Below are 26,972 nucleotides of genomic sequence, written 5' to 3' on the forward strand. Positions count from 1 at the left end.
CTTCTACATTTTGAAGTTAAACATGTGACGTTATTCCACAAGTTAACTTTCAGTTATCTGTCAAAATAGTTTTATAATACCGGCCCTAAATATAGTTTAGTTTAATTTCTAGTTATGATTATTCAGTAGTTACAATGACTAATTATAAGAAATCAAAAATCATTTAATAACATTTTGCCTAAGTCTTAATATGATAAAATTATCGTGCCATAATGGTATGTATAACTACTATCGTTCCTCGTACATTCATTACCAATATTTTTACAATCGATAATTATCGCTCATCTAAGCCGATTTTCAGCGTTGAATTGGTAAGAACCGCGGTTACTCTTTTGGTTGACAACTTTGACAGGTAAGTGTGACGTATTGTTCCTCCATCACTTAAAAATTGGTAAGCCGATTTTCAGCGTTGAATTGGTAAGAACCGCGGTTACTCTTTTGGTTGACAACTTTGACAGGTAAGTGTGACGTATTGTTCCTCCATCACTTAAAAATTGGTAAGAGCCGCGGTTACTCTTTTGGTTGGCAACTTTGACAGGTAAGTGTGACGTATTGTTCCTCCATCACTTAAAAATTCTGATAATTTAAAACTAATTGGTATTTATTTTTCTTAATTTATAAAGGGCGCACATCATATCGCAATTCTCAATCAATTTTTTATAATCTAAGCATAGCCTTCTTCTGGACTGTATAACCCAAGTCCAAAACCGGGTAATAATTGGTGAATACCAAACGCCCAACAGCTGATCCGTGACGTCACGTTTTCGCCTATTTCGGTTAAAACCAGAATCGCAGAAAAGCATTGGTAAATACCAACTAAGAACCATTTCACGCTGAAAATCGGTTCTAGCAACACTGTAGAGTTATATGTCATTTGTCACACACAGCTTATTAGGAGTATTAGGCAACCCGCGTAACTCAGTTTGTTTTCTTTTCGTATTCTGTGGCTGTCTTGATGCGAACGGACGCTGGGCGCTGCGTTGCAGCAGTCGTCAAATTATTTAAAAAGTCAACCATTTAAACAAAGTTAACACATCAAATTTAAAAATCTTGCTCAGCTTTCTGTCTTTATAAGGAAGGTAAGAAATATTAGGTTTAAACTGTATCAAAGAAAAGACCACGCTTTAGGTTAGGGTATTGGAAATGAATTGCCTATGATGCATTTAATAACTGTATAGTGTATCTAATGAAAAGAAAGTATTGGAGAGAGGTAACAGGAATAAGATTTATTTAATTCTAGATAAATTAATTCGGAATATCCCGTTTCCTTCAAGTGTGATATTTTGGGAAACATGGCTAGAGGACATCAGAAAGTGCAGTCCCAACAAAAAGCTCAAGAAAAAGCAGCTAAAATGAAAAAACAACAAGGACACAGTGCGAATGACCAAAAAAAGGCTGCACAGAAAGCTTTAGTACATGTGTGCAGTGTTTGTAAGGCAAGTAGAGATTTTTATTTCCATTTAGATTTTCATGTAGTTGGGTTATTTCATATTTATCATAATATTGTTAGGAGCCTAGAAAAGAGCTTTTTACAAAAACATGATAAAAGAAAACTTGTTAGAAAATTTGTCAAACACTTAGAATTAGGGCAAGTGCTTTAGCTTTAACCCAACTTATCTTTAAATGTGATTTTTTGATGTTGTTTTAGTATTCCAAATGCAACTACCTCTTCTTTATTTGTTAAAAATTGTGGTAAAAAACACCTGTCCCTTAATTCTAGGTTTATCACTTTGTGATAACTTTTATGTTTTTTAAGTTTAATTATCTTCAATTAACGAAGTTAAAAAATGTATGGGAACTTGTAAGAATATTCATACTATTTAACAATAAATTTGTTAGAAGACCCTTAAATATTGCCGATGTGCAGGAACACAACTGGTACATATTATCATAGAGACAATTTAACAAGAAATTTTGTAAATTTTTTTTTCTACTGATGAATTGTGATTGGAACTAGGTATGAAAACTTATTTATATTCTAACTATTCAGTCTTTGTTCTATAGTACCAGTACTAATATTATTTATTTTTTATAGTCATTGTAATAATTATATAATTTTGATATAAATAATACATTAATTAATATCAAAAGTATAAGCAATACTGCAGATTTAATGAGACAAACAGATACATATTCCAATGCTTTAAAAAGAGTGAAAACTTTTCAGAGTTGGCTTCCACTGAACTTAAGACCCAACCAATTTTAGGCTTAGTTGCCAATACAATAGTTCGTTGGAGACAAACGAAAAACAAAGTTTTGTTTTACCCTATTTTTAGAGTGCTTGGTACAATGGTTGATATATCACCTCTGGCTGTCAGGGTCACAGTAAATTGTCACTAAATAATTATATCATTTGAGTAATGTATCTTAAGGTATAAAAAAAACCAAGTCTGTTTTTATTAGAAACTTGTAGCTGCTACTTTATTACTAAAATTTTAGTTTAATCAATTAATACTGTTGTTATTATAGATTTGATATGATTTAAAAAAAATTTCTAATTTTAATCCTGATATCTTGTATGTTTTTACAAATTTCAATAGAAAAAGATATTCTAAAAATGTTGATAACATCACTTGTTCCATTTTATGTGTCAAAAACTATCATTAAAAAAATTTCAAAGAAATAAAAAAGAAATAAAGTGTTAAAATGATAAATTTGACTCATTTTGAGTGTTGACTTATTTTAATGTTGTTTTGTTTTTTATGTGCTCATACATAGCACAAATAGTGTAATTAAAATATCATAAATCAGTAAGAACTTTGAATTACTCATTTACTAGTTATATGTTTTATTGAATTGCTGACACAGACTGATTATCTAAAATCCAAACTGGAAATCATAATAATATTTATCAAACATGAATTATAAGGTAGTATTTCTGAATGTTGAAATTGTTGTTTTATTTCTTATACAAGCAGATAGTAAAGGTTAATGCTTTGAAATGGAGTTTAAAGGAAGCTTGTGAATTTAGTATTTACTTTAATTCAGTTTAAGATGTCAATATACAAAGTGTTTACATACATCAAATCCGGTAAAATATAAAATAGATACATAAACTTAACTCTACATTTGATATACTAAGAAAGAAAGAAAGAAAATGTGCTATGTTACGTAAGACAACAAAATTTTGTGTACAAGCATCCTAAAAACTAAAAAATTTCAAATTTTAAACAAACATAACATCTAAAACACTTTACCATAAAATTTTCACATATTACCAAAATTAATCATAACAAAACAGATTGAGAAAAAAAAGCATCTTTTTGATCAATTTGATTAAAAAATAAGTAAAACAGAATTTAGAGGAAGTAATTTAAATTATTTAATAGGAAACAAAACTAAAACACTAAAATGATGTCAGAGCACAGGTTAAAAGGTATCATTAAAAAAATCGTCATGGCTATAATATGCCCTGCATAATAAAAGTCATTTTAATTCCTTTTTGAATTTCTTAGCTTCTAAAATTTGTCTGGTACATAGAGGAACATGGTTATAAATTTTTTTGCTAAGGTATTTAAGTGAGTTCTTGGTGAGGGAGGATGTAGGGATTGGTAAGGGAAAATCGTTAACCTGGCGAGTCATATGACTAGTGTTAGAGGGAGGTTTAGGACATTTATGAATAACAGTAGCTAAGATAAAAAGAGAAAAAAGAGTTAGGATTTTTTGAGATATAAAGAGAGGTTTACAAGAATCTCTTAACCCAGCGGAACATAGGTATCTAACTGCCTTTTTTTGAATCACAAAAATTATGTTTAATAATCCCTTGTTGCTTAAACCCCAAAAAGGCAAGTCATAATGAAGATGGGACTCAATAAGAGAAAAGTACACTAAACGTGCAACTACCCCTCCCAGCTCATGCCCCGCCATTCTTACTGCGAAGCATCCAGGGGATAATTTTGATGCAAGATTTAGGATATGATCTTCGAAGAGAAGGCGACCATCAATGGTAATACCAAGGAACTTACAGCTTTCTTTGTTTTGCAAGGGGGAGTTTTCACTAAACATGTCACCCTTAAATCCCATAATAAAGGTTTTGCCCACATTAAATACAAGCCTGTTTGCAGCATACCACTCCGATAAAATCTTAAGATCCTCAAAAACCTGGGCTCTAACATTATCAGAATCTCTATGATTCCATAAAATGGTGGTATCATCAGCAAACTGAACCACTTTGCCCTGCAGTTTTAATGAACCCAAATCATTTACATGGAGCAAAAATAATAGTGGTCCATCCAACACTGAACCCTGAGGTACTCCAGTTTTAAGGGATCTGGAATCGGATAAACATCCAGATACTGTAACTCTTTGGGTACGATTAGACAGATAGGATTCCAGCCATTGCAATGCCACACCTCTAAAGCCATAATTATTGAGCTTAGGCAACAGTATTCGATGATCTACACAATCAAATGCCTTGGATAAATCGCAAAACACTGCCGCCGCGGACTTTCCAGAATTTAAGGACACATAGACACTCTCCAAAAAGCCGAAAACAGCATCATGAGTCCCTTTTCCCGTTTGAAATCCAAATTAATTTGCAGATAAAATGCAATTATGTTGCAAAAAAGACATAATTCTGATTTTTGCAAGTTTTTCAACTATCTTGGAGAGGGTAGATAATCTAGAAATTGGACGGAAATTACAAGGCTCATTATTAATTAAAAGGTGTAGTAAAAGAACAAATGTTTATATTTAATAGTTGTTATCTATAAAATTGTATCACCTTAAAAAAAAACTAAATCATGAAATTTAGTAAAAGAAAAATAGAACACTATTAAGAGCTACAGTGCAGGTTTGATAAGTACTGTAAGGGGTGTTAACCACTGTCAACTATTGGGTCTATGCTTTAATCTACATCCTTTGCATCTGAGAAGAAATATCTTTGGTGTTAAGATTTTATATGGATTAATTAATAGTATAATTGACAATCCTGTTCTTCTCTCTTATATTCTATTTTGGGTACCTAGGCTTAATTCTAGATACCCATAAAACTTCTTCTTAACAAGACCTTACTCCAATATGTTTATCAAATCACCTTGATATGTAAAGTGCAGTATATTTATTATATTTAAAGTTTCTCATTTGTGCAACATAAATTTTTCTCCAGACACTGAATATATATTCACTTAATTTAGCAAGGAGAACCTCATGGATCAGGAAGTTCTGAAAACTGTTATAAGTAAACACCTAATAATGTATTTTTAAAAGAGGAATACATATACCATTATATTTCGTCTTCGTTTCCTAAATAAGATAACAACGTAGTCTCTCTGCTCACACCATACACCACAAATTTTAAACAAAACAATCCCCTATTTCTCCGGTCCCAAGGGCTCCCACCATGATCCAGATGCACATCCAACTCACTCTCTGTTTTCGTGCCGTACATCCCGTATCGTTATGAGTGGGTTCAAATTTGTATTTGCCCTTTTCTCAAAAGTAGTTTTTTATGTGCAACTAAGTCATGTTAGAGAAACACACGTTATCCTAGTGTAGACCCTGATAGTGATGACTATTTTCAGTACTAGATTTTAAAATTAAAAAATACAAAAAATGTATAAAAAATTGCAATCAGTAATGAAGGGTTCCTTAAAGTTGGTTCCTTATCTCGATCTGGCACATAGTCTATTTCAAGGTCGACACAGGCACAACGGATTGTTGTTTTAACGATGGATGATGATGACGTGCCCTTCATACGGCCAATGTTGCCGATGACACGGTTAACAGGTGTTGCAGTCAGCACAAAGTGGCAGGTAAATTTGTTTGTTTCTTGATTCTTAATTATGATATCGATGAGTTTTGTAAAATATTATAACATATTGTACATAGAATTAATATTTTCTGTTGACAGGATGGGCAATGTAAAATGGAAAAAAGACTTAAGAAATGCTTCCATTTCTATACCCAAAAATAAAAAACCTCAAGTTCTAAAATCTGTTTAATTGCTTTTAAGAATTCAATTAGGGATTTTTCTTTGTGAGAATCGTAAATCTCATGGTTTTTGATCCTTAGACAAAAGGAAGGAATAAATAAATAATTTATAATTGAGAAGAGCATTTTTTAATTTAAAATGGTTTTGACAATGACATGAAAATTAAAATTTGTATATTTACTTTTTATATTAATTAAAACATTCACTTAGTCACAATGTTGCTGGTTACAGAGCCTTATCCAGCATAGCCTTGAGTAAAAAGGTACTCCAACCAACAATGGGTTACAACATTTACTATTAATTAATATAATTCTGGTTTAAAGGTGTGGGATCAGTTTCGCTGTTCAGTGCAGGAAAATTGCGTCATTACATCATCTTCCACCAATTTAGAGTTGAGAACCTCTCTGAACCACCTCTTGAGAACATCCAGCCGACAGTCTCTCAACTTCAAACTCGGCCAGCAAAAAGGATGCGCCATCAGCATATGACACAACAGACCAGTCTTGGAAAGTGTTATAATAGAGCAAGAACAGCACAGGTCCAAGAATAAAGCCTGTTTCCCCTGTTTCATGCATACATACTTTCAAAAAGTATTCTAAGCTATTTGACAGGCACACAACCAACACACAAGCTGTCTTGCACTATAATTAATGGCTTTTAAAATTGCCAGCCGAGTTGATAGATTTTCTCGGAAGCCAAATTGTTGCTTAGTAGGGAGATTTTGTTGGTTACCAAAATCAACAAGTGTTTAAGTATAATACTAGGTAGCTCAAATGAGCTATGAAGCAACTTCAAAATTTATTAGGTAGTTTCAGTATGACCCCAAATACTTCACGATTGGATGGTCACATTGGATTTAAAAAAATTGTTGAAAATTTAAGATTTTGTATATTGTAATTTAAATTTGCTTCCGCACTACTATTAAGTTGCTTAGGGCAATTGGCAATTAAGGAAGGTTTCTTAATCATCACATGGTTCTGTTTAGGGTTCATAGGTTTGTTACCACCTATGTGACCAGATTCGCTCTTAAACATCTTACCAAAATACTTTGAAAAAAAATCGATGCCTAAAAAGTAATTGTTTCCATTACAGTCCCATCTGAAAAAAAATTAAGCCAAAAAACACAAATGTGTAGAGCACACAACACAATCCAAATTATTTGAACGTGATTTTCTAAAATGACATTTCAGAACATTATTTTTTATCGAAATATGTAAAAATATACCAGGTATTTCATTTGGCACAGAGAATGATTGGCATAGATATCACATATTTATTGAAGAGCAAAGAGCATAATGGATTGGTACAATAGCAACAAGCCAGTATTTAATATCTCAAAATCCAGTATATTATCTTGTAAATGCTCTTTAAATTTCACAAATAAGGTTCTTGATTTCTTTATTAATTTACTTATTTATTTATGTTAATAAAATGTACAAAAATTTCTTACACACGTCAATAAATGTTGAAGTAGATACTAAGCCTAGAATATAAATGTAAAAATAGAAATGCAAAACACATACTTACTACACAATATACAGTTAAAACCAGTGGCGGGCTGCTGTCAGGCACAGGGGCACGAAGAAATTCCAGCATGCAACCCTGGGTAGTGGTTGCATAGTAATTGCAGAATGTTTACTAATAAAACGAAATTCTCGGGGATGGTGGCGTATATATAGCTATAAAAAACGTTCTGACTTAGAACTTATGCAAGATTTAAAGTTTCAGCAGATCAGCGGACAGTATACAAATTTTACACAAATATCACTAACAGACTTTGAATCTTTGCTGAAAAAAATAGGACCACAAGTCGCCAAAAAAGAAAACCACCTTTCGGGAGCCAATATCATGTCAAGACAGGTTAGCTTCATCAGCAATTTTTGAACACCCAATTTAAATATGAAAAAATCGTTTTAAAAATAAGTAATAAAAAATTACATATTTAATGAGCCGGCATTTTGAAACGGGTAAAAATAAAGTAAATCATCCTTTCGAATCCACCGAGACCATCCGCAAGGTCGTAGCCCTCATATTAGCCGAGATATCGCATTTTTAGAGCCCATTTATGGGCTCAAAAACGAGGTGGAAAAATGACTTTTTTTCCGAATTTTCAGTGCCCTCATTCCATTAGTTTTGCTCTAATCTGTTAATCCTCAATCCCTATTTTTAGGATCCCATAAATTTTGGTATCCCCTATATAATTCAATTAAGGCAAGTTAATTCTCTTCAGTTCACATGACAAGATTAATAATACTAAAAGTATTTAAGTAAATTTGGCGTGTTGCAGGCGCGTCCCGTTCAATGTATATGCATCTTAATAGATCGGCGAGTAGATCTGTGGTTGCCATGCCAATGGGCAGCATCATGCATCTGCTGCGGTCTCTGTTTGCAACCTTTCCTCGTTCAGCATAAGCAGTGCTTAAATAGTTTATTTTTATTGCGGATCGTTTCGGTTGGGCTTATTTTTTTGTGTAGATAATATTATTAATGAATACTATTAAACATATTTTAGAAAATAGGCCACCATCCTTTACTGGTCCTGGTCCACCATTCCGATTTACAAAGAAAATCAACGGTAATATGCAAAATCATAAATCTATTATTTCAACAAATTAACAATGAAAATAAGGACCAAATGCATAGACGAGAAAGTATTGAATTGCTTGAATCTAATAGACTAATTTTAAAAGAATACTGTGACTTTTAACTCTAAAAACAATTTCTTAAGAAGTATAATGACTCGGGATAGACTTAATACTCTTGCTATGCTTTCAATAGAAAAAAAACTTGTACAAAATAATTTAAATGTTGATAATAAAGTGAAGTATTTCCTGCCTAAAAAATTAGAAGCATATAATACAATAACAATCTGATTTTGTAGTTTTTGTTCTTTAAATATATTTCTTTTTTCTACATTCGGTTTCACTCGGCTTGATAATGGGAGGGTTCAAACAGATGAATTCTACCCGATGCAAAGCCATAATTTTTAATGACTTTTCAGTTTTCTTCCGGCCGATCGCCTCTGCCGCCCATTTTTGATTCTTCATTTCATATCAATTAAAAAATCATTAAAAATCCCTGAAATATCCTTTAAATTTCCAAACACAAGAAACTTACAGACTCTACAGAAATGTCCTGACTAAATTAATTAAAAGAGCTAAATATTTATTTTTTAAAAACAAATTTAATACTATTATAAACGATACAAAAAAAAATATGGGAAACCATCAGGGAAGTAACCAACGAAACCGTAAATAAAAATGTAATTATAAACTCTGTAATTGAAAATGGTAAGGAAGTAACTGAAAAAGACAAAATATCTCGAAAATTTCTGGACTATTACTGTAATATCGGGAAAAATCTTACCTAAAAATAAATATGTGTTTAGTAAGCCTGCTCCTTGTAATCCAGCGAGTTTCTCGGAAGTAACTCCCATATTTAAGTCTGGTGACAGTCAGTGCGTTGAAAACTATTGGCCGATTGTAATAACGAGTACCCTGTATAAATTACTTGAAAAATGCATTAAAATTAAATTGGAAAAACATTTCAAAAATAATAAATTATTGTCAGATTCTCAATTTGGTTTTCGAAGTAAAATGAGCCTTTACGATGCAATTCAACAATTGGCTGAGCGAATCGGGTTTTAATGAGGATTATAGGGCCTTAGGCATTTTTGTTGATCTCGCAAGAGCCTTGAGACACTGTGGCAGATCACGTTCTCTTGCAAATACTGGCTGACGTGGGTTTAAGAGGTACCGAGTTAGCACTCTTTGAATTGTATCTTAGTGATCGAACACAACAAGTAAAAATTAATAATCTCGTTGGAGAGATAGGTGTAGTTGCAGTGGCGGCTCGTGACAGTTCAGGGAGGTAGGGCCAACCCTTGATCTAATTTGAAAATGGATTTGCTTTTAAAAAACTAATTTTATTCATTGTTTTTAATATTTAATAAAAATAAAAAACACCAACAAAGCCGAAAACGCCAGCCAAATAAAATAAAAGATCTCTACGGAACCGCGAACGCCCGATGAATAATCAAAACAAACAAGATCACGCACGTTTTGCTAGAAAAGATTCTATTGGTTTGGAGCCTGGCCCAAAATTATTTAATTTGCCGTAGCTTTACCACATTGTTTCAAGGACATTTGCTGTGATTATTCGATGTAACATGCATCGATACGGGGCCTGGCGCGACAACTACGTCTTCGATTCCGCATTAGCGAAATCTTGCACTGGCTGCGTTCCAGTATTTTAATTTTATAATTATTGGTATTAAATATTAATATACAGATATTTTTTTGGACTGAAGTAAAATTTAAAAAATAATTTTTATTTTTTTATTTTCAACGTTTATTAGGTAGAGCCATGGCACTGTGGCTCTACCCCAAAAGCCGCCACTGTGTAGTTGAATGTGGTGTGCCACAGGGTACAGTCCTGGGGCCACTCTTATTTTTGATCTATATAAACATCCTTACAAGAATTTTACCTGAAATAAATTGTTTTATTATTTGTTATGCTGATGATACAAAGTCATTCTAGTAAAAGCAAAATCATGGTCAGAAGTGCAAAAGCTAGCTGAAAAATATATCACATTAATTAAACTTTGCACTCAGAAATAGTAATAAAACCCACTTTATAAATTTCTCGATTTATAACAGTAATCAATAAGAAGAACCTGTGAAACTAACAATACATATTTATCCTTGTTTTGCAAATCAGATGGAAAATTGTACTTGTGATTCTAAGATTTCTTCAGTTTCATACACAAAATACCTCGGCGTTTATATTGATAGAAATTTAAGATACAATATGCACATTGATGACGTAACTAAAAAGATAAGGAAAACAATTTATATGTTTTATCGACTACGCGAATTTATGCCTCGTGAGTTGTTGGATAACATAGTGTGTGTAGCACAATGTTATCAAACCTGGTTATCACTCAAAAATATGTACTAAAAATAATAAATAAAAAGATACCTTTATTTCTATTATATGTTAACGACCCAAGCTCTCTACCACTACATGCACTAGTGGTTCAGTTTGCCGATGATACTACAATTCTGTGGCATAACAAAGATCAAAAAGTAGTTGATCTCTCATAGTAGACGATCTTCACAAGATTAAAGACTGGTGCATATGTAATCGTCTTGTATTCAATGTTGATAAGACTTTTATTCTAGGCTTTAAGTGTTACATAGTAGGGATTATTGTCAATTTCGGGGCCTCTTCATTGATAGAAGTTTAAGGTTTGAGAACCATGTTTTGGGCCTCGCTGCCAAACTTCCCTCTGGTTGCTTTGCAGTCAGGGTTGCCAGGCCATCCAGTATGGATGGATACCTGATTTTTTTTGTTTGTTACGATGGATACTTCCTTCGTTTTTTATTAATTTTCGACGGTCCTCGGGATTTTTTTAAGAAAAGTTTAGGCTAAAAGGAAGGTTTTATTTCTTTTACGGCTTTCTTGTTGGTATTTTTCATGTACTATCGCAACTTTTTTAAAAAGTCCTCACAGAGGTATTCCTACTTTTGGTTTTTTTGGATAGGCGATATAGCCTAACACTTACGGGTATTCACTGTTAGTTTTGGATTGCCTGATGGTGCAACTGTACCGGTCTCCCTGGTACTGATTAGTCTGTATCCGGAAAAAAATAATTTTTTGCTGCTAGGTCTCTTTTTGCACAATATTAATAACAATACGATTACGATATCAAAACAAAATTAATATAAAAAATTTTACTCAATAATAAAGGAGCTTTATTATTCAGTATTATAATTTTTTGTTATTATATTTTGTGTTAGGCTTATTAATTAATTCCGTAGAAGAGAGGTGTTGGAAAAATTTGTAATAATTAAAACTTTTTCCAAATTTTAATTTTGACCAAAATCCTTTAACATATTAAAAAAAATATTAAAAGTTTAATCTCCCATTGAACTAATAATGGCTATTAATTTTTAGGCTCAAATGCCTGACCCCAAAACCTACAAGCAACACTTTGAAAACAAGCACCCCAAGAATGACATGCCAGCAGAATTAAAGGATGCATGAGAGAGAAGACATTCAACTGAAGATCTCTTTTTCATTTTGTTCTGCAATATTATAATTTAACCTTAATGTTATGTTGTTTTTATCTATGTTGGGTAATGCACACCCCATTTTTTTTCTTCAACAAAGGATTATGTTTTATGTTTATACCTTAATACCAAAACCATGTTTTATTCGGACAACCATTATTTAACACTAATTTTTCCGCTTTTCAAATGAATTTGGAACGTTTTTAATTTTTTTTAAGAACTAATTTGGGTCTTATTTACATATCTAGCATAAAATCGAATAAAAAATTACTTGTAAATTGCATTACTAGAGTTGAACCCAAGGTAAATGTATTTTTTGCCTTTTATATATTACATGGTATGGTAATTAGGGTATTGTATCCTCATTATTCTTGTACTTTATCAGGTGAATGACGGATTATGTTACAGATTTCTTGAGGCTTGTGATGTTTTCATATGTTTATAAATAAAAAATTCTTAATATCCTGTGTTTTTTTTTATTTAGACATCATGTTATTTGACATCAATAAAATATTTGTAAATATTTCTGTTCACACCTTTTTATATGCTTATTTGTTTAATCTTCCTAACAAAACTAGTTTGACTAGCTAACATGATATCGTTCCATAACGATGTTTTTAACATGACTTTCGAATGCTGTTTTAAAAGAAAAGCCTTTTTTTCATTTAAAATTTAATCTTGTATCAGTATCATAAAAATATGTGCAAATTAAACCAACATATATGAAAAAGTTTACTTAGAAATATTTACAAATCAATCGCGCCCAACGAGCTCTATAACAGCAATAGTTAATACATTTTTACTACTACATAAGTTTCTATGCTCAGTAGGTGGACTAAATGACATTGAGAATACAAACGCATGTTACATTATACAAAAATAGCCTAAAATGCACCAAAAGCAACTATTAAATTTAAAAAAAAACTTACATTTACAGCTAAGAAGGTATATAAATTAAATGCACCAAAACATGTATTTAAAATACAAAATGTAATACTCTTTATAAAAATAAATACAAAATAGGGTTTAGTGATCTAAAATTAATACCCATAGTAGTTGGTATGACTAGTACATCATTAATAACAATACTGCTTAAGAAACCTGACACCAATAGCTTCAATATAAATCGAAATGAGGTAATGATTTTAAGTTTATTTACAACTAACTTTTTTTTTAAATTGTATTTTGGTTGTATTGAAAGGAAATTGTAATATTCCTAAACAGACACAAATAAACCAGTACTATCACCCTAGAAATAATACAATCAGTAATATTAACACAAATAATACTAAACTATCCTTTTTTAAAAAAAGGGTAACTTGGAGCATTTTTAAATTGCTTTCCTAATAATTATTCCTATTTCTTTAACAATCAATTCTACAAATTTGCTAGAAACAATATCAAGAAGGAATGCTTTTCTAAAGAAAAAAAATTAAAGGAATGCTTTTTCTAAAAATAAAAAACACTATTGCTATATTTCCTAAAGTTGTAATTAGAATAGTTAAGTTAAATTAGATTTTTAGCCAATTCCGTTAGATACGGATGCTTTCAGTACGTTTTCCAACAAAAATTTCTTCAAAATGGAGTAAGCATGTTCCAGGTTGTCATTAGTAATGACCAAATCAAATATATTGGAAGTTTTACCTGTTGAATAAAACAGAATTGTACACAAAAGAAAAAATCCACCGTACCTATTTTAAAAAGCAAGTACCATTTACCAAAGAGGGAATATACAGAACAATTGTGTATATCAGTCATGCATTAATATTTTTATGGTGATACGTCGCCAAGTTAAAATGAATAATCGCTGGCGCAACATCGGCAACAAAATATGATTTGAATTTTGATGAACAATTTGATACAGTAGTACTTGAGACCCCTCTATGATTATTTTAAATAGGTTATAAGCTATTATTGAAAAGTAAATAGCTTCGATATTAAAAAACGATATTTACCATAAATTAACTCTTGTCTTGCAGTATCTAGTCTCTGTTTCAGGCTATCCTCACTCTCTGTATTTCTAGCTCGAAGGCGAGATTCTAGTTCTTCCAAAGAAGGTGGTTCAACAAATATAAACCAAGGGTTGAAGGAAGTTTGCTTAATCTGCTTAACTCCTTGCACATCAATATCTAAGACGCAGACCTATAAAAAAATGAATATGCTTTATAAACTGAAAAAGGGAAATCTATGCAAATTTCATAAAAATATACAATCTGTCGGAATGCTTCTATCACGGACAAATCCATATCTAAAAACCCGTTTTACATTTTTTATTCATTTAAAGGCATCTTTACTTCCTGTCAAGTTGTTCCATATGACGACGCTCACAGTCCCCCATGGAATATAATTAATTATTGATTGTATAAGCACAAAATAAATGATCTTTAAAGATGAAAACGGTAAAATGTGGCTTAATTCCTCTAATCACGTCATATTATAAAAAAATTTATGTAACTATATTTCCATACAAAATATCTTAAATGAAATTTCTGGTTTAACAGTAATATTTGTGCAGTCATTGACGTTTATATCTCATATCAATCATATTACAAAAAATAATGCATCTTAGATGTATATTATAAAATGATATATAGATAAATGCTTCCTCTATGCATACGAAAATAAAGATAAATATTAAAAAAATTGTGTTCAAATTAATTTTACCAGGCAAGGGAGAAGTAAAGGCCACAAACTACTTTTGGCCAAAAATTTTCGACGGTAGCTTGTCGAATTATGAACCAGAAAAAAACCCCTCAAAAAAAATTTAGAAAATAGAATTAAGTAATTTTTGATTTCTAATGCTTTCTATAGTAAATATGAATCCTTAGAATGTATAATATAGGCAAATGCGCCCACTATTCTTTAAATTTTACTGCGTAAGTACATTCTTTCTGCAGGAATTAGACAGATTTGTACTCATTAATTTTATTGTATACAGGGTGTCCCGAAAGTAATGGGACATAGAACAACAGTAGATTCCTTACGTCAAAATAATGTGATTGAGGTCAACTTGCCTTATTCTAACTTTAATAGTAACTAAAATACAGGGTGTCAAATTATTATTTGAGTTATCATTTCTTTCTCATGGGTCCTGAACCAAATGACATACTGACATGAAATTTAGAACATACAAGTCTTTTAAAAAGAAAAATTAAATTTCGTATATTCGTACTGTTGTTTTATGTCCCATCACTTTCAGGACACCATGTATATTATATAATTAGCTATTATACAAAATTATTATAAAAATGAGGTTCTATTATACAAGTCGGTTAGATTTTAAACACTAAAGATGACTAAGTCGGTACTAAAATAAATGACGTGTGTAAAAACTGTAAGTTTAATATATTAATAAATTAAAATAAAGTAAAGTTCAGTTGATGGTTAGACATACTAAAGAGTGATAGACTAGTGATCCATGTGGGACTAAAACATACTTTAACTACATGGGACTTCCTGATTTGCAACAGCAAGCATTATTTGTAGTTAATTGATACTATTGAAAAATTTTAATGAAAAAAAGAATACGAGAACTGCAAAAATATAGAAATGAGGGAGACTGCAGGATTTTTTACCTTAACCTACGACTCCACTGCAAGCATGGACTATTTCTTCACTATTAAATATAGAAATGTTTTTCATCCTTAAGCCAACCACCAGCAGCCCAAATACTAAAATAACCGCTTATTAAATAAAAAGAAATGATACTTGTACTTGAAAACATTAATTTTTAACTTTATTTCAACAGCAGAGCCAATTTACAATTTTTGTTTAATATGATAATCTTAAAAAAGATAAAGCAGTGGTACTCACAGAACTATACTAGAACATTTACACATACCAAAAACCCAATACATAGAACATCATCCCAACAACAGAATACTTATAATATTATGGTTTTGGCAACAGTAATAAAAACTAGATATTTATTTTTTTATAAATTTTATATTAAAAAAAATTTAGGATGTCTGCAAAAGGCTAAAGATCAAACTCATTACAGGTTCTCATCATTCATGTTAGTGCTAAAAAGAAACCGTAATATGTATGATGAAAAGGTTCGTAAAACATAGAGGCATTATAATATCTATAATTGGTATTAAATGGGATCCCCAACAAAAGAGCAGGTCAATAGTAGATGCCATTTAAAATTTTGTAAAATAATTACAAATCAGATAGTACTCTTCTTTCTTTAAAGCTAACAATATCAAATCTCGTTTTAACCATACGGTAACTAATATGAAAGTAGTTATATATATATTAATATTGAACTTGGACGCTAAAGCACTCAGAAATGCTTTGTAGTTTCCATCTGACACATAGAGGGGAGACCACATTATTGAGGCATATTCAAGTTTATATCGAACCAACGAAAAGTAGAAAATTATTTTCAAGCAGAATGCAGATAACTGACTAGAATTGCGCAAAACAAGCCCAAGGTAATGCATACCACCATTAGCAGTTTCATTATAATGTGATACAAATGATAATTTAGCATTCAGTAACTTATACACTGTTATTAGTACAGTAACGATTTCTAAATATATTTGAGGAACGACCAAATGGAATGCTTAAACATTTTTTAACGTCAAAATCCAAACCATTATCTACAGACCGCAAGACAATACCAATCCAGATCCTATTGCAAGAGTTGGACATGAAATGGAGAACTTTATTACAAAACATTATATCTTAAAAGTAAAAAAGTAAAAGTATAAAACATTATAGATTTTAAGATCGTCTTTATCATTTGAAAAAGGGTTGAATCAAATAGAATCAGTGTGTGAGCCCTGAGGGACACATCAGAGAAAACATGAACTTCATGCAAATAATGTTATTAATTCGTAAAAGTTCAGTGCGATTTGATATAAAGTTAATAATGTATTTTACAAGGTTCATACCCAGACCTATAGCTGATAACATGCAAGTAAGGTGCTCACGGCTTATTCTGTCGAACGCCTTCGAGAAATCAGTGTAGACACTATCCTCATGACAATATTTGCCAAAGGCACTCAACAGGCAACAAGCAAATAACTTCTGGTCGATTTACCAACAAAAAAACCCATGCTGTTCATCCAGAATTATATTTGGGCTATGCCACGAGAATGTCTGTAAAAAAATAATTTCGGAACCTCAGACTGAAAACTTAAGCGGCTTAAGCCTCTATAATTAGTTTTTGTCCCCACTTTTCTACAAGAGAGCGTTAAGAAGTTTTTTTTCGTTAGATAGGTATAGGATTCCCCATAAGAAACACGGTCAAAACCAACAGTTCAAATAAATCTTTAATAAAGAAAAATGTTTGTTTTATTCCCTTATTACCCCTTAAAGTTTGTCAGATTTTTTTGGGGCAACCTGTATAAACCAAATAGAAGTATTCTATAGTTAATTTTTTTTAAATCATTATATTTTTTAATTGCTATATAAATAAATATTTAATTGTTGCTATAATTTTCTCTCATATTTTTTTAGAAATTCGCATGTTTTTTTGTGTCATGATGTTTAAATATCAATCAAATCAAATTAAAAATACTCTATTTGTCAACTCAAAAGTTACAATATATGTACAGTGCTTTCATTTCAACACGAACCACCCGTAATAACTTCTTAAAACAAAAAAAACCCAGTCAATCTAGTGTTTAGGAGGACGTTTAATTTTATATTACAAAGTTCTGTCAATCACCTCCAGCTAACCTCACTTTGATATGTTAAATAGGAAAATCGGTTCACGTATCAGCGAATAGTGAACTAAAATGTCTGGTAATAATGAATATTTTATCGACGTCATACTTTGGTATGTCAAATGGCTATCCTATAGTGTGATACATCATTTTAAAGGGCATACAATCGGTCACCCAACTGTGTATAAAAAATTTAAGTTTATAGAATTATAAACAGTAAGGATTTCATTTAATCAGTTCACAGAATTTATTTTATTAAGTGCTCAAAATGTGCTTCGTTATTCGCGAGACAATAATAAAGTCTGTTTTGAAATTCCTCACGAACATTGGCAAGTGTTTATCTGCTAATATCTCTATATTCGCGAGTAGTTCGATGCTTTAAATCATTAATACTTTCAGGTGGGGTTTTATAAACTTTGCTTTTTAAATACTCCCTTCTACTAGCATCTACAAGCATTTGAAAAAAACAAATAGTTAGTGAGCGACAGAGGGTTCCATCTGTGGACAGTATTAATTTTAGGGTTCCACAGAATTATGCTTGGTCTCTAATTGTTTCTTATTTTTTTAATAACTTTATTTCAAAATTAGATTTTATCTATTCAAAAGTACCTAAGAGACTTCCAAAGATCTCAGAATAAGCTAAAATTGGTATATACAATACATAACAAACTAGTGATTAAGATAGTCTTCAATGCTATATAGCTCTAAATCAATCAAATACTTGTTTAATTTCAGTTTAAAATATTTTCAAATGGTAATATCTTCAAGATTATTGTTTAGCTTGTTATACACATAATCGTATTCTTATATAATAAGTACGTTTTAATGGGGTTTGATACTTTTCGATTCAAGAAAACTACCTTTAGAACACTATTAATTTCAAATCTGTTAAATTATATTGAATCCTTACTCAAGATATTTAAGTTATAATTTTGACAAATATTAATAAGGGGTGTGTCACTAAAACAAGACTATAAGATTTTTATTTTTATTGGTACATCTTACGACGCCACTGGATAAACCGGCTTATATCAACACATAATAATCGATTTAAGTTTTCAGATAGCTCTCAATACTTCTAATGTTGTAATGGACGAGTTAAACTTTATTTTTGACAGAACCCTACAGAAAAAAGTCCAGACCAAGGAGGCCACGCTACAAAAGGACTACTGCGACCAATCCATTTGTCTTCGAAATTTTCATTGAACCATCTTCTCACATGCATAGCATTGAATATACAAAATCTCTGTATAATTTAAGAGCAAAGAGTATAAATATTACAAAATTAAGATGGCTATGGCAACCAAATAATATTATTTTTAGATCACACGTCGAAATTGTTAATATGGATGTCACTGTCACATTGTTAAGATTAATAAAATTTATGCAATATGAAGCATTATAAGTCTAATGATAGGTCTTTAAGTTTAGCAGAAAAAGTAGAAATAGTGAAATTAGTAGGAAAGGCGTGAGATAGAGGAATGCGCGAAATTGTCGAGAGGCCACAAAAGAATGTTTACTCAGTTTAATAAACGGGGTTCGGCGAGATATGAGGAAGTATGACGGCACAGAATTGACAGAATGCAAGAATTTTATACATTATGGGGTGAATCTAGCCTCCAGTTTATGAAGCTTTGATAGTAGACAGAAGTGTAAAATTTCAAGATGTTTGCAAATGAAATAATTTCCAGACCACACACCTGCTCTGGATTTCTTTCTGTGGGGTGCTATCAAAAATAAAGTTTATAAAACCCGTTGATGGACATTACAAGACTTGAAAACTGGCATAAGACAAGCATGCAAACAAATTTCTAGACACGAATTACGACTATTCTTTACAAAGTACAGTCATCATTTAGGTTTTCCAGAAAGTACAAGGATGGCAAGGGACACAACTGCTTCTAGAATCATCATTGGAGATTAAAAAGACGTTTGGTGTTAGGAGTGTGGCCCCAAACCATGATGGCGTAAGGAAAGTTTGACTGAAAAATGGAAAAATATGCAGCTCTTAATGCGCTATAGAACTGCAAGATATAGACTTTTAGTGAGCATTTCAGCTGGGGACAGAATAAATGTGTACACCCAAGTCTGACAAGATTCTAGGTGTGAGAACCAAACAGTTAATTTTATTTTAGTTTAAAAGTAGCTTAGTTTAAAAGTAGTGGTTTGATTCAAATCACTTTTCAGCCATTCTCTGTGTTTCCATAAAACCATGGATTGCAGCCTTGAAAGTCCTTGCTCACACAGATATTGTAGTCACATTGGCGAAAAGGGTGTAGTAGGCTATCTAATAAAAAAGAGGCAGGTCATTCACATAAATAAGAAAAAGAAATTGGCTAACAATAGACCCCTGAGTACTCCAATGGTGACCTCCTCTTTGACCGATGAGACCCCACCATACTGCACTGTTTGGTATCTTTCTAATAAATGTGAGCTGACAACTTCTGATTGCTACATATTTGGCCTCCAGGCAGGATGGCATATATCCAGTTAGAGAGGTTGACCATTGGCAACTATTGGAATGCTTCAATCTACATCCATTACATCTCTAAAGAATGATCTTCTCTGTAAAATTCCTGCATGGGTTACTGAATAGATTAATTGATAGTCCTGTACTTCTTTATGGTGTACAGTTCATGGCTTAATGCTAGACATCCCCTAACTTTCTTTCTGCTAAGGCCTTATACTAACATCCTGTTGAAATCGCCACTATACGCAATATGCGCTATATTTAATCGGATCTGTCACATGTGTGATATAAATTTCTCATCGGTTCATGTGATTGTCGATATCTTGGTGGATCATTACTCTTGGGATCAAGACCCATCTATTTAAGTTATAGTTAGTAGGTATATTGTAGTTAATTTATTAATTCTTATTAAACTTTTATAATTGGGTTTTTATATTATATTAATAGTTATTTGTTTTAATTTTTCAGATAATTATTTGTCATTGATTTCCAGAATGAAAACATTCTCCCAAAGGTCAGAACAACCAAATAAGGTAGGCTGGTTTTCTAATGATCTTAAGCGAATGAGAGAAACCTTATCTTTTGTGAATGAGCGTAGGTATGCAATAAGTATAATAGGGAGAATTGGTTGTACTATGAGGATTTAAAGAAAAATTATAAAAATGCAATAAAAGCAAAATGAGTTCATCAAGCTATAAAAACTTCAAAAAATCCATCTAAGTTAATGTGGAATATTGTTAATGCTAAACGGAATCAGGTCCCTAATGAATTGAAGTGTTCTATTAGTTCTGAGGAGTTCAACTGTTTTTTTGCAGAAAAGCTTGTTAAAGATCTCCCGAGCATGCTTCCCATTACTTCTAAGATCTTTGAAAAAATCAGCTGTGTAATGGCAAATCAGGTTGTACACTTTTTTGAGTCTAACGACTTATTTTCTGAGTGCCAATTAGGTTTTAGATGGGGCAAAAATACTATGCATGCTGTACTTGAACTTGTGCATAACATGAATGGGTATGAGGACAGACTTTATCTATCTGGCTTATTCTGCGACCTTAGTAAGGCTTTTGATTGTATGTCTCATAAAGTATTACTAAAAAAGCTCAAATATTATAATTTTGATGATTGTTGTATTAAGCTCATTTCCAGTTACTGGCCGGATCGCTGGCAGGTTGTAAAGGCCAATGGACAAACTTCTGCCTCAGCATGTCAGTGTGGATGTGCCGCTCTGCTCTGGGACCGGTCCTCATCCTGATTTTTATTAATGATCCCCTTGGAAAATGCAACAGGGAAGTTTGTGCATTTTGCTAATGATACCACTGGTTTTTTAACTGGGAAATCTGAAGTAGAAGCTAATGAAAGCCTATAAGAGCGGGTGGAGGACTGGTTCTTATCAAATGGACTTTTATTAAATCAAGATAATATGCAAGGATGACTTTTACTTTAAGAGATAAAATGGATACGGGTAAAATATCCCCTGTAAAATTTCTTGATGTGCTCTTGGATGAGACTTTAAAACGGGAGGCTCATGTTGAAAGTGTATGCAAGAGACTTGGAAGTGGTGTGTTTGTTTTGCAAAACCTGTATGGATGTGTGTCTGATGCTACTCTAAGAACGGCCTACTTTGGCATCTTTCACAGTATAGTGGCTTACAGTGTGCTTGTGGGCGGGATCCTCTTATTCGCAGGGGATCTGTGGCTTTCAAAGAAAAGCTATCAGGGTTGTGTCTGGTCTTGGGTACTGGGAAGACTGTCAAGATGCTTTCATTAAGCTGGGCATACTGACTCTACCCTCTTTATACATGCTTGAAAATCTTATTTATATAAAAGAAAATAACAACTCTCTTAGACATCAGTATGACACCAGAAATAATGCCATTTATGTCCCATAATACTGCCGCTTGGAAAAATGCCCAAACAGACCAGAGTTTATTGCAGTAAAACTATCTAACAAACTGCCTAATTCAAGTAAAGAAAAGCCTGTACGGGCATTTAAATGTTATGTTAAGGGTTTTTTGTGATAAGTAGAGTGTTCTAGTGTCGATGAGTTCTTGTGAATGTGAACTGTAAATTTTAATCTTGTGTAATTTTATATTATGTGTTTTTTTTATTTAGGTTAAGCATTTTGAATTGTAAGGGTAATACTGATCTGATACCGTTTTAGTTCTTGTTAGTTAGTATTATAATTTAGTTTTAACTTTCTAGATCTAAAATTTGGACGAGTGTAAACCGATTGTTAATAACACAATAAATAATAATTATTATTATTACTATTATTATTATTAAAAGACACCACTAATCAAAAAACTTTGGATATGTATTTTTGATTTATGCATTAAATTTATGCAATGCATTATTGTATAAGCCTCCCCATACCAAAATGATATATCTCAAAATTGACTCAGTTAAGGAATTTATAAATAATAATAAGTTCTTTTGAATTTAAAAACTTTCTGATAATATAAAATTTGTAAATTAACATTTTAAGTATATTTTCTAGATTTTCAGTATGTATATGCCATTTACGATTTTCATCAATGAATATGCCAAGGTATTTAGTCTATAAAGCTTTCTTTATTTGATAATTATTTTCAACTGAAAAAAAAGAATAATCCGGTCTGTTTATCCTAGTGAGAGAAAAAGCAATATAATTTGTTTTTGTTACATTCAGGCTTAATTTATAAGTTTCCATCCAGTTTTTTATTCTATTCAAGCCTTCTATAACATATTGTTTTGTTTGATCCCAACTTGAACCACTAAAATCTAGGGTAGTGCCATGTGCATATGAAATAATTATACCATTTGTTAGCTTAATATCAAGAATAGAATTTAGGTAAATTATAAACAAAAACTGATAAAAACTCTTGAAAATTTAAGTAAAACATGTAATTTGGCTAATTGGACGGTAATTGTCTGTAACATTTTTCAGTCCTGATTTGTAAATAGATACTGAGAACTGATATTTTAAAACTATATGGTACTTTCCCTGTTTTATACATTTTGTTTATTATGTGGAGTAGGGGTTTAAGAATTTCTACATGGGTTTTTTTAATTGGTTTAGCTGATATACCATTTGAAAATGATTTTCAAAAGCTTTCCCGAAGTGATTATCAACTTTAATATGACACTTATCCAGAGTTTTTTCATTAGTAGCATCTTTTATAATTTCATAAATTTTCAATCATTTTTTGCTTTGTTAATTTCGGTTTTATAATCTTTTTATTTTTCTATTATTTTAGTTAATTGGTTTCTGCATCTTCTAAACTCATTTTCAAGTTCTATATTGTAGTTATTGATCAGTTTTCTTTTAAGTTTGTCCCTATGTCTAATTGAAGAAATAATACCATTTGTTATCCAATTTTTAAATTTTTTGTGCTTCTTGAACACATTATTATTTTCTGAACAGTTCACATGTTTAGGGAAAATGTCTGAGAAAGTTGTCATTGCTGATTCTGGTCATTAATGCTCTTAATCATTGTCCAGTCTTGCTCTGCTAATAGTTTTTTTAGTTTTTGATAATTAATGGATATTTTACTTATAATATTTTCTTCAGTATTACGTTGTATGTGTGCGTTATTTCTGTGGCTGCATTTTAAGCTAATATTTAACAGTACCAGAAAATGATCTGTGAGACAGCTGTACAAAACAAATGGTTTTAATTCCAAGTTATGATTACTTCTACATTTTAGAAATATGTGATCTATGTTGGTGTTAGTATCAGGTCTGGTCTGGTAACTGCATTAATATAAGATAAATAGCCCATTTGAGATATGATAGTGGAGTACTTTATAACATCAACATCTGAGGTATCCACCAAGTCTATGTTAACATATCCAGAAAATATTTCTATTTGCTGGTTGGTACAACTAAGAACTAGAAAGCTCTCCTGAATAAGTCCTGAATAAAAATGTCCTTTAAAATTGGAGATGGCTTATACACTGCAGTTATACCGAAATGAATATGCCTAACACTGCATAAAATTCTAGTTAAAGTTGTATGTGAATTTGGAAATATTGTTTTTGAAGAGGTAGGTTCTAATTCTGATTTTATAAGAACAATAATACCATCATTTTTATTATACTTGGCCTCATTGTAAAAAGTTACATAACCCTTTATGTTAAAATTGTCCATAGACAATTGAAAACATTCTCTTAATACTATAATATCAGTAAATTTCAAATTGAAATTTTCTAATAAAAGAATTACATTGTAGGTGTATTAAGTTAAAAATATAATTTTTTACATTTATATTGTTATGTAATGTATCATGGTTCTTGGTCTTAGTTACTATGTCATCTTTTTCCATATTTCAGAATATTATCATGATCAATATTAACCATTATTCACTGTAATCTATTTTTTTCCTAACAGTTTCAAAGAAATATTTGGCTGACGGACAGTTGTTATCTACGGCTGAATGCTCGATACTTTAAATTATATTTTTGATTCGTAAAACTGTTCATAATACTTTTTATTAACACTCTTACAAGTTTTAGTTTCATGCTCACCTGCACAAGACCCACAAATAGTTTTATTAAAACAGTTGTTACTTTTGTGAATAAAAACCCTGGCACTTATAACATCTGAGAAAAAGGATATCCTCATATATGGTGCAGCGGTTCCACCCTACACATATAACTCCAGAATTCTTTAGTTTCCAATATGTTTCGGGACTACACTCCAGAAAAATTGTCAAAAATTCTTTTTTTTCAAGTTTTTTTAAGTAGGTCCCTTTATGTTCATCTTCTTCTTGGATCCAATTATTTTGTTGTCTGATGTTTGTTTCTATACTTTCATCCCCTCTCCTGTATATCCCACTACTTTTATGCAAGGCTGTTTCTTTTTTGGTATGTCAGCGTCAATAGAATTTCCTAATGCAGTCTCTACCGCTTTTGGTAATGTACTAATTTCCTTTTTTGAGGCACATTTAATAATAACATTTCAATTTTTCCTATTATTTATGTTTTTAATGCCAATTTTAAATCATTAGGGTTCATTTTTTGTTGCAATAATTTCAAGGTGAAAGATGAATCTAAGCCATTTTTTGATTTCAATATGCTGTGCTTTTATCTTTATGAAAACCAAATTGTTCTGGGGACAAACAGACCTTGACTCTCAGAAAATTGGACAAACTGTACGGCCATAATCTTCTCTGACTTTTGAAATTATGGGAAGAAGAGAGATTGGTCTATAGTTTTTGACCCTTTTAAATAAGGGGACTACCAGAACCCTCTTCAAGCATGTGTGAAATTTTTTTTCTTTATTATTTAAATTTATGATTTTCATGAGGGGGACAAGAATCAGATTCAGAACAGATTTTATAATTCAACATTCATACTGTAAATCTCTACTATTTTTGTTTTTTAATTGATTGATTATGTCTCTTACTTGATGACTTCAGTGAAAGAAAAGATGTTTTGTGATTTTGGTATGTCTGTCAGGCCTGCCGGACGATCAATATCTGATTCCTCTATACACCCTACAATTTTTTAAGCAATGCTCAGAAAGGAATTGTTAAAGTTGTTTGAATTTAGGCTCTGAGATTCTTCAACTTTGTTTTAGTATGTCCACTAATTTTATGTCTAATTTGCCACATGCATTTAACAGGATTACCTAGTTGAAGAGTTTATATGAGACTCATTTGCATTTATTTTGGCTGCAAATATTGCTTTTATGTAATAAATTTTATATTTTTTATAAATTTATTACATAAAAGCTTATTTTAACTAACCAATTTTAAATAAGCTAAATTGTAGAATAATTTAAATTTTAATTTAAAATAAGACACAAAACCTTTAAAACATTCTTGAATAAAATTGGAATAAACCTTGCAATGTGAACTTTATGAAAGGATAACTAAATACATACTTTTCCCTGGTTAGTCACAGCATCAACAGAATCTCTGCTAGTTCCATAGATATTTCCACTAAAAACAGCAGTCTCTATAAATTTTCCTTCAGCAATTGCCTTCTGCATTTTGTCTTTTGTAGTAAAATGATAATGATTACCATCAATTTCACCTGGTCTTGGATTGCGCGTAGTATGGCTTACACTAAATCCAAATTTGTCAGGAAAATCTTGCATCATTTTGGTTACCAGCGTGCTTTTTCCAGATCCTGAAGGGCCACAGAATACTATAGGTCTGTGCATGCTGGAAATTTTTGAGTTATGTTAATTCTCTAATTGAATAATCTATTAATTGCAAGGTTTTATTAGTTAGTTTCGTTAGTAGAGAGGCCAAAAGCTTGGAATATAATTAGACAGAGAATAAATACGAATCCTATAACATCTAAGAGAAGTGGCCTACCTGAACCAAAAACAATTTCTAATCATACACAACAGAGACCTCAGAGTTTATATTACAAAATGTATTGTTTTGGGATTTAGGCGAGCGCGAGTTACCGCGATGAACAAACATTAACCTAGAATCACAGAACACAAATATAGATAGCCTAGAATACAGAATAACCAATGTGTGTGAAGCTAGCGTCCGATTGGCTGTAAGCGGTAAGCCATAAGAATCAAGAACGCTGCATTTGGACTGACAACTATCTCAGCAGCCTTCGCGCCACCCACATAACACAATCTTATGTGGCGCCACCTTTCACCAGTTAAAAAGTGGTTGTTTTTTGTCCTTTCCTTTCAGTCCTCTAGCCGGTGGTTAGCTTCACTTCATAGAACAATATAATAAGGGGAAAGTATAAATAATACAATATAATAAGGCCGGGGACACACGGTCCAGGTAAACGCCCGTCCGAGTTTTGTCCGGGCTCCGGATGATCCAGAAGTACATTGTGAAAGTTGTGAAGAACACACGGTACCCGGACG

At 31.6% G+C, this 26,972-nt stretch overlaps 2 protein-coding genes across 2 annotated transcripts; one reads left to right on the forward strand and one right to left on the reverse strand.

Annotated features, from left to right (window-relative positions):
* The first annotated feature begins 911 nt into the window (after positions 1-911).
* Positions 912-12,468, forward strand: LOC126748706 (zinc finger protein 706-like). Its single transcript, XM_050458090.1, has 3 exons — positions 912-1,079; positions 1,241-1,436; positions 11,891-12,468. The coding sequence occupies exons 2-3, from the start codon at positions 1,293-1,295 to the stop codon at positions 11,978-11,980; spliced, it is 234 nt and encodes a 77-aa protein (XP_050314047.1). The 5' UTR covers positions 912-1,079; positions 1,241-1,292; the 3' UTR covers positions 11,981-12,468.
* On the reverse strand, positions 12,467-26,972 carry LOC126748705 (guanylate kinase-like). Its single transcript, XM_050458089.1, has 4 exons — positions 26,452-26,972; positions 26,013-26,295; positions 13,962-14,148; positions 12,467-13,650 (listed from the first exon to the last, which is right to left on the reverse strand). The coding sequence occupies exons 1-4, from the start codon at positions 26,475-26,477 to the stop codon at positions 13,526-13,528; spliced, it is 621 nt and encodes a 206-aa protein (XP_050314046.1). The 5' UTR covers positions 26,478-26,972; the 3' UTR covers positions 12,467-13,525.

This window comes from Anthonomus grandis, chromosome 22 (assembly GCF_022605725.1).
Source record: "Anthonomus grandis grandis chromosome 22, icAntGran1.3, whole genome shotgun sequence".
In the NCBI taxonomy this organism is placed as follows: domain Eukaryota; kingdom Metazoa; phylum Arthropoda; class Insecta; order Coleoptera; family Curculionidae; genus Anthonomus; species Anthonomus grandis.

Coding starts and splice junctions, on each gene's coding strand:
- LOC126748706 (XM_050458090.1), top strand. CDS start 1,293: ATGGCTAGAGGACATCAGAAAGTGCAGTCCCAACAAAAAGCTCAAGAA. Junction 1,437..11,890: donor ATGTGTGCAGTGTTTGTAAG/GCAAGTAGAGAT, acceptor ATTAATTTTTAG/GCTCAAATGCCTGACCCCAA.
- LOC126748705 (XM_050458089.1), bottom strand. CDS start 26,477: ATGATTAGAAATTGTTTTTGGTTCAG. Junction 26,296..26,451: donor AGAAATTGTTTTTGGTTCAG/GTAGGCCACTTC, acceptor AAAAATTTCCAG/CATGCACAGACCTATAGTAT. Junction 13,651..13,961: donor AAGACAAGAGTTAATTTATG/GTAAATATCGTT, acceptor TTTATTCAACAG/GTAAAACTTCCAATATATTT.